The sequence below is a fragment of the Enoplosus armatus genome, chromosome 3, assembly GCF_043641665.1.
Source record: "Enoplosus armatus isolate fEnoArm2 chromosome 3, fEnoArm2.hap1, whole genome shotgun sequence".
In the NCBI taxonomy this organism is placed as follows: domain Eukaryota; kingdom Metazoa; phylum Chordata; class Actinopteri; order Centrarchiformes; family Enoplosidae; genus Enoplosus; species Enoplosus armatus.
This window is the reverse complement of record NC_092182.1, coordinates 4,968,538-4,980,167: the sequence shown is the minus strand read 5'-3', so window position 1 is coordinate 4,980,167 and position 11,630 is coordinate 4,968,538. Positions and strand designations below refer to the sequence as shown.

The window sequence follows — 11,630 nt, the reverse complement described above, 5'->3', positions numbered from 1 at the left end:
CATTGTCCAACGCCATGAGCCATACTGACACTTTCTATCTGTAGCATCCCAACAATGAGGCACCTCACTTTAAAGTGACTTAAAGGTATCTACATGACTAAGTGGATAAAGGAACTCAGAGGTTATTTTTTATCTTGACTCCATATTTTTTTCTTACTTTTTGTCCATTTATTGCTGATCTGAAATTTTCCAATTCTGTTTGTTAATGTGACAGAGACTTCAGTTCCTTGATTGTACACAGTATTTTTTTATTATATTAATCTTGATATAGATATAGATGAACAGTTCAGAAAAACATATACTAGGTAACAAATACGACTACAATCTGCTGTCATTATAGACTAGGGTTTTCATATTTGTCCATGGCAAAAGAGATAACATACATATGTGAGAATGCACTGGTAGTTAAGAGCAAATATTTGTAATGTTCAAACTTGCCAGAAAAAAATGATTTACTATTTACAGTGTTAAGCTTGTGATGGTTCCATTGCAAAAAAAAAAAGCACAAAATATAAATTGGTATTTAAATATTAAAGGATCAAGTATTGCATATTATGGCATATTAGTAATTGTTTCTACACACTTAATGTATTCTGAAGAAATAACGAATCAAATATTGACCAAAAGTATTACTATTGTTATTATTAAGTATTGTATTATTATCATCATCTATTTATTCATTTTTTGTCCGCTGAGAGCTCATTTTGTCTGAGATTTATACCAGTACTTCAGAGATTGGCTTTCTCTGAGTGAACTTATACTGACAATGTACTACAGTCTTTTTTCAACCGTGGGTCAGGTTACAAAACAGATGAAAAAAACACTACGTGAATTATACCAGGTCCACTGGCCAAAACAACTTTCTATTCAAACTGGGTCCTGTTTGTAAAACCTATAGTCTCCACATGATACATCATAATACTCTGTTTATAATAAAAGTCAAATTAAATTGATGAATAAATAAACTGAAATGTGGTTTATATGATAACAAAGGGTCACAGCTGCCTTTGCCCACAATGTATCAATTGATTTGTAGACACTGATCAACTACTGATTTCATCTTTATCTTGCACAACTCTGAGTTGAGTAGATGTACACAGGAGAATCTTCGTTTTTGATGTCTGTACACAACCACTGATACCATATGAGACATTTTTGTTAATGTTATGTAATGTCATGTTATATCTTGCCAATATTGTAAACACTTGAGATGCTGATATATTGTATATAGTGCCTTTTGTAAAAAAAAAAAAAAAAAGAACAAACATTTTATTTTGTTTTTTGGGTTCTTATATGAAAACTATAGTAGATCCATTGATCTGTCCGCCAATTAATATTTATATCACATTTGTGTGGCAGCATGCAGTATATGAGACTGTGTGTCAGAAGAGAACACTTCCAACTGTCAATTAAGTTGTCATGTATTTAAACTTCACTTTTAAATATTGTAAATAATATTAAAATGTATTCTTGAAAATATGTTCACACATATTCACATTTCATTTCAAGACGAGAGACATGTCCTCAGCATGAAATTCCAATCTGACACTGAAAGAAGAAATTAAGAAATGTTTGTTTTAGATTATCTTTTGCTTCCACCATTTGCTCACTTATTATTCAGCCTAACAGAATGCAACACAGACTTTGATAATAAGGTTTAAATAACTTTCTCCATAGGGTTGTTTAGGGCAGCACACTGGCTCAGTGGTCAACACTGTCACCCCTCTGTGAGGAGTACTGCGAGTGTGAATGTGATTCTGTGTGTGTGTGTTAGCCCTGGGGCCACCTGTCTGGGGTGTATCTTTCAGTGCATGCTGGGACAGGCTCCCGCCACTTGAAACAGGTACAGTGAATGTATGTATGGCAGAGTATGGTCTCTACAGGGAGGTAAAGTATACACATAAACATAAATGACTGAATATGAACAATGTGCCATTGTTTCTTCCTAATATGACCCAGGATCATTGTCCATTTAGAAGAGTCGGCCAATCGAAGTCGTCCACTTTCTGACGTACCACAAATGGTTGATGGTAATGATACTTCTCCACTTAGAACGTGGTTGGAAGTACTTCAAGGCCCAAACTGCCGTTGCCTGTAATAACTGTGGCAAGATGTCTTTATTGCAACATGTTATAACAGCAAAGAACAATGTTGGTTTGTCAAAATTAGATTGCAAAAAAAACTAGGCCAGATGAAAAAATTACACTTTAGCTACCAGTGTCAACTATGTTACACATACAATTAAGTTAGCGATGAATAGTTGCTATGAATCATTTTTACAACCTTTCCATACATAAAATACTCTCTTTGCAGTATTTCTAGAAGTGGGAAAACTCTGTTGAAAGTTAGCCTAGACTTGTCAGCTATGGTTCTTAAATCTAAGGCCTCACACCGGCCAGAGGAAAACAAACGCTGATAAACCCGTTTTACCTGCCCAGCGCTAAGCAGCAGGTTAGGCTGACAAATAGCTGGTAAACAAAGTCAAACATCTAGCAAAGTGAAGACACAGATGTTCTTTTTTGGAGAACTTAAAGGAGAGTAAATATTGGACTTCAATTTGTCAAGAGACCAAACACGAGTCAAAACGAATGCTAATGTAACGCATAGCCATAACAACGTTATACAGGTAGTGTGTCAGAGCTGTGGGTTTGCTAGCATGTCATGGAATTCCTCTGCCCTGTGCAAACAATTATTTATGTTATTTACTCACACTCACAGGCAGTAGTGACTTGTTCTGAACTTTTGGGCGAATTTTCTTTGCGTGCAAACAGAGTAGCGTTTTTTAAATCAACCTCGATGTTAGCTGCCTTCAGTGTTCCTACAAAAAAGTTTCAGATAAATTAGGAAAGTAAGCTCTGGACCAAAGTAATAATCATAATAATTAAGTATTTCAATCAGTAGTACATTATATAGTATCGTAGTGCCTCTTCCACAAACTTTGTTTAATTGGAAATGAGTATTGTGGAACTGTTTTTGGGTGTGATAGTGTTTGAGTATCTGGTTTGTGTTAAAAAAATGTTAGCTTAGCTTCATAAAATGTGCATCCTAGTTGATTTAACTTAATGTCAACATAACATTTGGGAATCCCCTATTTTACTAAAAAACATGCACACTTTTTTATTAGTGGTAAAAATCTTTAATGAGTCATACTCACAAGACACTTAACAAGAGAGTAGTTAGTCAGTTGTTACATTATTTGCTAGCTAGTGCTATACATACATGATAATCAAAAGCAAAAAAAAGTCTAAAACTAACACGTCTTTTCAAATTTGATCTGTGTTCACAACCCATTCAAATGCATTGACAAGGCAGGCAGCATCTGCTATTGTCACCATTTGCAGAGAAAGGATTGTCAGAGCACATGCTGGACAAAAGCCTGTAGGAAAAGCCTACACAAGTGTTAATACAGTTTGGCCTCTGTTGCTATATTGTGAAAATACAGTGAGTGAATACTATCAACTGCAAATACCGCATGCCCCCCCCCTCTTCTCACCACCCCCCAACAATTTGAACAATAATGTAAACGTATTCTGTTAAATATAGATTGAACTGATGCAGTCATGGCACGGGCAGGTTAAGGATCACATCTGCCGTCAGAGGAGACGCTCAGCTCATCACACCATTTTTTGTAAGCTCTGTGCAGGATCTCACAGGATGTGTTATTAAAAATTTCTGCAATGAAAGAAAGGAGAGCAAAGAGAACATGATTTAACTATACTGTACATGTATCACATGAAGTCTGAATAACATAACTAGCTCATACAACAAAAAAAAGTTGTCAGTGCATTCAAAAAAAGGCCAATACAAGCTAATCTGGTGCCATCATTTGTAGGAAGAAGACACACCAGCAGTAATTTTGTCATGTTTAGCCAACTAAAAGAACTTAAAAGTCAAAGTGAGGGATTCCCATCATAGTTAAAGACGGGATGGAACACCAGGATCCATTGTGAAAGTGAAGCTGCCCATTCTAGACCCTCCGTCACTGCCTCGCGGCCTGTTCAGACCAGCAATTTCTTTTAAATTGGAAGTTCCAACTTTGTGTTGTTGTTTGTTTGAGGGTATGGAGAGCCGGAGAGTCCAAAATAGAGTAAAATCATGAGGTGTGCTGCACCATCAAGGTATATATAAACCTATATATATAAACCTCCTCTGTCAGAGTATGAACTGCTACAAAAATCTTTTTATGTACAATGCAAATACATCTCTTGAATAAACTGTGTTAAGTTTTTGTCCGCTTAGTAATCACCGTGAAAAGAGGGCCGTGGAAAGAACTTTACGCTACTTCCTGCTCGCTACTGAGCATATTTTAAGCCGTTTACACAAAACACTAATGCTGTTGTTTTTCTGGTATGGACAGTTTCACTCTAGCGATTCTTACCTGCTTGCCCAAGACCAACAGGCAGAGGCATTCTGACCAGGCCTCCGGAATGCTTCAGCCGGTCCTGCAGGGAAGTCTGTATGAGCTCCATGGTACACGCCTCGTGCCAGACAGGCAGCTCCAGGCCCACCATGCAGCTGATGATCCTTTGCTTTTCTTCTTCCGTCAATAGACCAATCTCTTTGGACACGTAAACCATGTAGGACATATCAATGTTCACTGCCTCACCATGCAGCAGAGATGGGAGAATTTTCTGAATGAAAAAGACAAAAGTGAGATCATGCGAGGATGTACAATAGCATGTATCAACAAAGGATTACAATACAAGTTTGTCTGCCACAAGACCAATTACCATCTCTAATGCTGGGCTGATAAGGTGTCCGAAGTCCACAAGTCTGTTTAGGTCATCCTCCCAAAGGTTTGGAGCAAGCTCCTCCAGCATGGTTGTGATGGCTATACGAGTAGTTTGTGATGCAGGCTGTAAGCGGTTGCGTCCAAATAAACTGTTGTCAGCCTGGAATTTAGTGTCCAACAGCATATGGCCGTGTTTCTCAAGAAGCTCGAAGAGGCCTCTGTGCTTCATCAAGGCCATCTGCAAAGAACGGGCAAAAACGCATAGAAAACTTCAATGAGAGGTTCAAACACCAAAAATGAAAAAACTTAATTTCACCTCTCAGAGTCAATAAGTGTATCAGGTTTCTACTTCTGCTACTATCAATGGAATTTCCCATCTTCTGGACTAGTCGATGCAATGTAAATGGAACATGAGAAACTGCAATGCTTAACCTATGATAAGCTGATGATCACGTTGTTACTGGAATTATCATCCTCCAGTATGTATCATCTTTAAGGTATTAGTCCATGCATTTGTTACATCTCGGCTGGATTATTGCAATTCCTTATTATCAGGCTGTCCCAATAAGTCCCTGAGGACTCTCCAGCTGATCCAGAATGCTGCAGCACGTGTACTGACAGGAACCAGGAAAAGAGACCATATTTCTCCTGTATTAGCGAGGTTACTTTATTTCTTCCCTGGAGTTTCTTTGTGCTTTGTCGTCTCGCAGGTTGCTGTGGATCGTGGTCCTGGTACGCCTGGGTACTGCTGCCATGGGCCTGCCTGACTCTCATCACTACATTATGTTTAGTCGTAGTTCTGTTACTATTAAAGCTGCTATTATTAATCTCAGCTAGTATTACAGCTGTAACTACTATTATCAGTCATATTTCCAGTATTATTATAACTATAGCTGCTATTTCTACTGCTAGTGCTGCCATACATCTCTGCCTGTCTGTCTGTCTGTCTGTCTATCTGTGTCTGGCGCTATATAAATAAAACTGAATTGAAAATTGAATTAAGGTAAATATTCCACATCCAGGGACTTGAATGTACCTTTAACATCTCTGCCAGCCCGTTGGAGATGTGTCGTCGAGGAACAGTTTGTATGAAGGACAGGTCCAGGAAGGCGGCGGTGGGTGGAATGTAGGACCCCAGCTTGTTCTTGCAGTTCGCAAAGTTAACCCCCGTCTTTGCCCCCACGCTGGCATCGATGTAGGAGAGCAGTGTGGTTGGGACCCTGATGTAAGGGGTGCGTCTTCTGTAGAGTGAGGAAGCCAGACCCACTATGTCCAAGCACACCCCTCCACCAATGGCAATGATGGGCTCTGTGCGGCGGTCAAGGGAGAAATTATTGACCTCTTCTAGGATCTTCAAGGCCATTTCCATGGATTTGTTCTCCTCGGTCGTGGGTAGAGCCAGGATCTTGAACACCACATTGTATGCCTCTAAATATTCAGTTAGCTTGGCACCGTAGATCTCGTAGACTTCTTGGTCAACGACCACAAAGCGTTTGATTGGCTTGTTCGATTTTTTAATGTCCTCCAACTGCTGCGGGTCGGTGATGTGGCCCAGCAGGAGCGTGTCGTTGCTTGGATCCAGCAGGTCCTGAGTCTCAGTTACCTTGTAAGTAAAGACAATAGGGCTGACCACCGTCCAACTGGTGCACTTCTCTGTGATGCTCTCATAGCTGCCACACAAAACACATGAAAACATAAACATTTAGTATAATGGCAATGTTTTAAAGTGCTGTTTCTGTTTCTGTCAATTCATTGCTCTTCATACACTCAGTTTATTAAGTACATCTAGCCAAAACTAATGCATTCTAATACAGCAGCCCCCAACACACTAGCATACCATATTTGTGAAAAAGATGCACAAGATGTACAACTAATGACTGAGGCATTATTTCTCATTTCTGCAGACAAAACAGTGACTTTAGAATGTGGCATGGAAAATTACATTTGGCATAATACAGGACACTCCTAAATTTGATACGCCTTTTACAAGTGCATTTGGCAAACTGCAGCCAAATCAAATTGTTCAGAGATATCAGCAATATATCCTTTAACTAGGCCAAACCTCACCGAGCTGTACAGATCGAAAACAACAGCTGTCAACAACAGGGTCCTTGTCTCTTCAGCATCAGTTTCTCAAATGGTTTCTCTGTTAGACAAAGGCCTGTCTGGGTCTCAAGGACCACATTTAGCTAGAACATAGTGAATATCGTTCTGCCCTTACCCCCACCCCATCCAACACCACTAAGAGATTAAACGTCAGTGCCTCCAAAACTCCTTGTCCCTGTTTTGGCTAGAAGCAACAAACAACACATTATCAGACCACTCTATTTCTAAGGGAAAAAACATGGCAAAACACTGAAATATTCCTCTCCAAAACTCACAGGATAAGAAGATGAACAATAACGTCTGTGTCATGTAAATTTCATAATAAATGATCATATTTCTGACAGGAATCTGGCTTGAGACAGGGCAATACTTTTGGAAGCCACAACACCTACTTTTAAAATGTCACTGTCATGTGGTGAGGAGAGCAAATGAAGTGGTACTTCCACCATTATGTCCATTTTTCTTTAACTTGACCTCAAAAACAATCCCTATACACCAGACCACTAACCAAATGCACGCCATTCGTAGATCCTGATCTTCTGTCACCATTTAAATCTAATACCTTTGCAGGTTTTCCAGAGACAAGCTATTAACATTAACATTAGGTCAGATATACAACAAAACACATGCTGGCTGGCCTTGTCAAAGTCAAACATTTCTGTTTTACTGTAGTTAATGCTGATACGTTAAACAGGTTGCCATCCTCCCTCAAGACCACTACATGGGCCCCTAGTAGCTTTCTAAAGGTGTTAGGTTGATTGACAGCAGAATTTCAGCACGTCTGTTATTTCCCCTGAAGCACAGCGGTTTTCCAGCAGCTGTCAAGTTGACAAAGTATAGCCCCTCACTGAAAACATGAGTAACTGCAGGCCATATTCCAACCGGTGACATACCTGAGACACTGTTTGGCTTTCTATGCCAAAAACTCTCATTCTATTATTGAAAAGTGTCAATCTGTCTCCTGTGCTACACAAAAATCAGAAGAGCCCTGGATTCCAGAGAAACGTCTACTCTTGCACTTGATTAATGATTATATTGTTAGCATTCAGCAGCTTATCCATTGAGTCTTAGCCACAGAGGTGCTTTAAAACTCAGCCATAATCAACCTTTTATATATTTGTACAAGTTAAGGTGTTACGTTTTTATTAGCCAGTACAGTAGCAGCTACCCAGTAAGCTGAAATAAAGACATAAATCCCCAGAATCCTGTTGGAAAGCGACCCGTTTGGTGACTGCTTTCATCAGAAAGAGATAGTATTGTTTGTTCAAATGCTAAAATGACTTACTCCATGGTACCTCTTGCACGTGTGCAAACAGCAGGTGCAAAGCCTCTTATAGATTAGACGTCAGGGTGGATGGTATGACACAGCATGTGACAAGGGCACTAGAGACTACAAGCAACTTTCCTTCACTACGATTTTTGCCCCTAACCATAACCAAGTAGTTTAGTTACCTAAACTGAACCACACTGTGACTGCTTCTTTGCATTTCTTGCCAAAACCCCACCCTGCAACATGAAGAGACTGAGAGAGGACAGTAAGTGACAAAAATAAAAGAGAGTAATTGCGGAATTATTGAAGAGAGACTGCAATTAAGAAAAAATATTTTTTTTTTCTCAGTTTAAGACTGCCAGTGTCCTGTCAATCAAAATTATAATGCCAAATACTATAGTCTCCATTTTGACTTTGCACATTTCTAGATGTTTCATTCTTGAGCATCCAATAGATTTCAAATCTTCTGCACTACTAAAGCAATACATTTGAACCTGAACACCTGGATGATGATGATGATGTAACTTGACATTGTTTTTGGCTAATGACTCCGGAAACCCAAATGCCACAATACACTTTTACCTCCGGTTCCTGCCTCCACACTACGTAAAATAGACTTTTGTTTCAAATTGGACATTTTCTGCATTTAGACTTTTAACGAAGACTTTACACGTTTTTTTGCTGCATCAAATTTCAGACAATTTGGCACGCAGAAATGTGATTGTCTTGTTTTACACCGACCATACTTGTAACCATTTGTTTGTAGAACACACATCCTAAATGTGTGACTGTCAGAGCAGCCACGTATTGTAAATGTTAGAATGTGGTCATGTGTCAGACAGTGCTACCATCAGGGCAGCAACAGCATCATTTTACATTATTTAACTTATAAAATCTAATTAGAAGAGAGTCAGAGATAGAAGAAGAAATTTTGCATAAGACATCTAAACAAATGTGTAAAATAAAAGCAAGGGAAAAGATCAACAGACCCAATATCATACAGTACTTGTATGTTATGACTTGCCACTTGAATAATACTTTTTTTTTGTAATTACAGTAGTTGAGTAAAGGCCAATGTTATACTCACATTTTTGCAGCAGAGACACAGTCGGCTGTGTCCTTGTTGACCTTTCCCAGTTTGCGCTTCCAGGTACCTTTGACCCGCACTAAGCTAAATTCAGCAGTTTCTTTGGTATCGTTGTCCTCCAGATGAACCTTTCCCATTCTTGCAGTTCTGAGTTAGAGATCTGAGCAGAGCTGGTCACAGTCTTAATAACAAGAGTCCCACGCCAGGACTCTTTAAATACAGTATAGTATTTAGAGAATGCCCCTGAGTCTAAAGGGAGGAGCATTTGCTTTCAGTGTGCTTCACATGTCATCACATGCGCTATTCACTTACACAATTTTTGTGTTACTGTGAGGTAACACCTCTTTTGCCGCCTGAAAATGTCATTTTTGTTGCACCATTGCATTGCATTACTTAGCTGTATAACATGTCGAGCATTAAATGATGATAAATGTGGTTACGTTCAACATTTGTATCTTGCAAATTACAAATGACAAATTTCCCCTAATTTTCACATGGGGGAAAAGTATTTCACTTGAACTTGGAGAAATGAAGACCTACTGATGCACATGATGAAGTTAGAATAAATGATGATGATGCTGTTGCTGTTGGGAGAAAGCATTTTGGCTTCACAATGTGAAGTTCAGTTTGAATGAAGACAAACAGGTTTGACGTGTTTTTAAGTCAAAGGGTTCATTGAGTTTCACAATTTTTTTTTTTTAAAATTTGCAGTCAGTATGTTGCTAGTTTGACAGGGCTGGAGACAGGATTTTGAGATTGTGTTACTGGAATAACACATACATTTGTTTATGAAACATTGTATTATATTAATATGTTAATATTTAAATGCAATTTATTTGGCTTTGGTAGAATTAAAATGTTTTCCCTTAATTTCCTCAGAATGCCTTTATTTTGAAATGTATGGCCATTGGTCGAATGGTTTGCAACAAAACGTGGAAGGGTGTGATTGTTGAGCCCTTACAAACTTGTCGAATGCATTTACTTCCTTATAAAACATTCAACAGATCAAATATATAAAGTGAAATGTATTATCACAGCATGTCTTGCAAATTAGACAGTGAGTGAAATTTCAACACCTCTTTGCTAATAGAACATAAAATACTGATGTGATCACCTTTCTTTGTTAAAAAAAAAAGAGAAATTAGGGAGCCCGGAGATTACTTTTGATCAAATGGAAATCAGCTGGACAAACTCAGTGCACACCACATCACTTCCTGAGGATAACTCTGGTGAACTGAGGTCTTTAATGTCTTCAGTAAGTCTTCCACTCTAGTGCCAAGAGAACTGCCGCTGCTGTCCCTAATCATAATGCAAAACAAAACTGTGTACCATGTGCATGATTTCTTACCTTTTTGAACAAAGGAATCATTCAACTATAACACTGACTATGCAATAATATTCAGAAATCAGACTGCAAAAGGGTAAACTTAATCTGATATGTCTCCTTGTAACCCTTAAATATATACATATATATAATCTTAAATTTAACATGAACATAGTTAGTTATTGAGTCATGGTGAGCGTGAAGAAGGTATAAGACAACAGTTGTTATAACCTTAGGAGGGCTAGAAATCACTTGGAATGAAACGGTTAGCTGGACGCAGCTGGTGCACCAGTGCTTGGTGTTACAGTATGGCCTTCAATTGAATGTTACATCAAAATACAGATAAAAAGAGAAGCCAGACATGTATACAGTTCTCTTTGACCTGGTATGGTGAGATTTGTAAGGAGAACAAGGCCACCACATGTTGCCGTTGTCTATTCCCTATCACATCCATAATGTCGCTCATGTACACTGGATGTGCAAATAAGCAGCTGTTGGCTAACATGCGTGCTTTTAAGGTGACAACATGTCCATTCGTCAGCCCCCCAAAGTGGCCAATAAACAAATAAACCGTTCAGCTTTAGGCTACATGCTACACTTTGCACAGTTAGCTGAGGCCAATATTCATATAAACATTTCCATCACATTTACTTTCAGGCGGGGTTTTTTTTTCCACAGTAGACATTAGGAGGAAATCCAGGGTGAAGATGGCTCAGATGTTTATAACCCCGGAAGTGGCGCACCTGAATGGAAAGCAGCAGTTCATCTTTTATTGCCTAAAAAGTGAAACACTTGACGAGGCGGGCACTTTTTTTAATCAAACCACTCAATGCAGGCACAGCCCAACTGTCCTAACATGAGGCTCAATTCAAAACGACCAGATGTTCGCGGGACCATAACGCCCTCTTAGATAACACTTCCGTGGCCCACGTGTGAAGTTACGAAAATCCATGGTTACTGACACGGAGCGAGCACTTGTCACGTGCTGTTGGATAATGGCTGTTGCGCAAGCTGCCGGTCACTCCCCTTACCCAACAATTTGCATGGCTGCAGTGATATAACAAACTCCAACGGCACGCCGACAGGTAACGTTGTAGTCCCGCAGTGGCCG

At 39.1% G+C, this 11,630-nt stretch overlaps 1 protein-coding gene across 1 annotated transcript; it reads right to left on the bottom strand.

The window, feature by feature from the left end:
- Positions 1 to 3,574: 3,574 nt before the first annotated feature.
- On the bottom strand, positions 3,575 to 9,332 carry eevs (2-epi-5-epi-valiolone synthase). Its single transcript, XM_070903452.1, has 5 exons — positions 9,196 to 9,332; positions 5,769 to 6,402; positions 4,731 to 4,970; positions 4,379 to 4,631; positions 3,575 to 3,672 (listed from the first exon to the last, which is right to left on the bottom strand). Exons 1-5 carry the CDS (start codon positions 9,330 to 9,332, stop codon positions 3,575 to 3,577), a joined length of 1,362 nt encoding a protein of 453 aa, XP_070759553.1.
- Between the last annotated feature and the right edge of the window lie 2,298 nt (positions 9,333 to 11,630).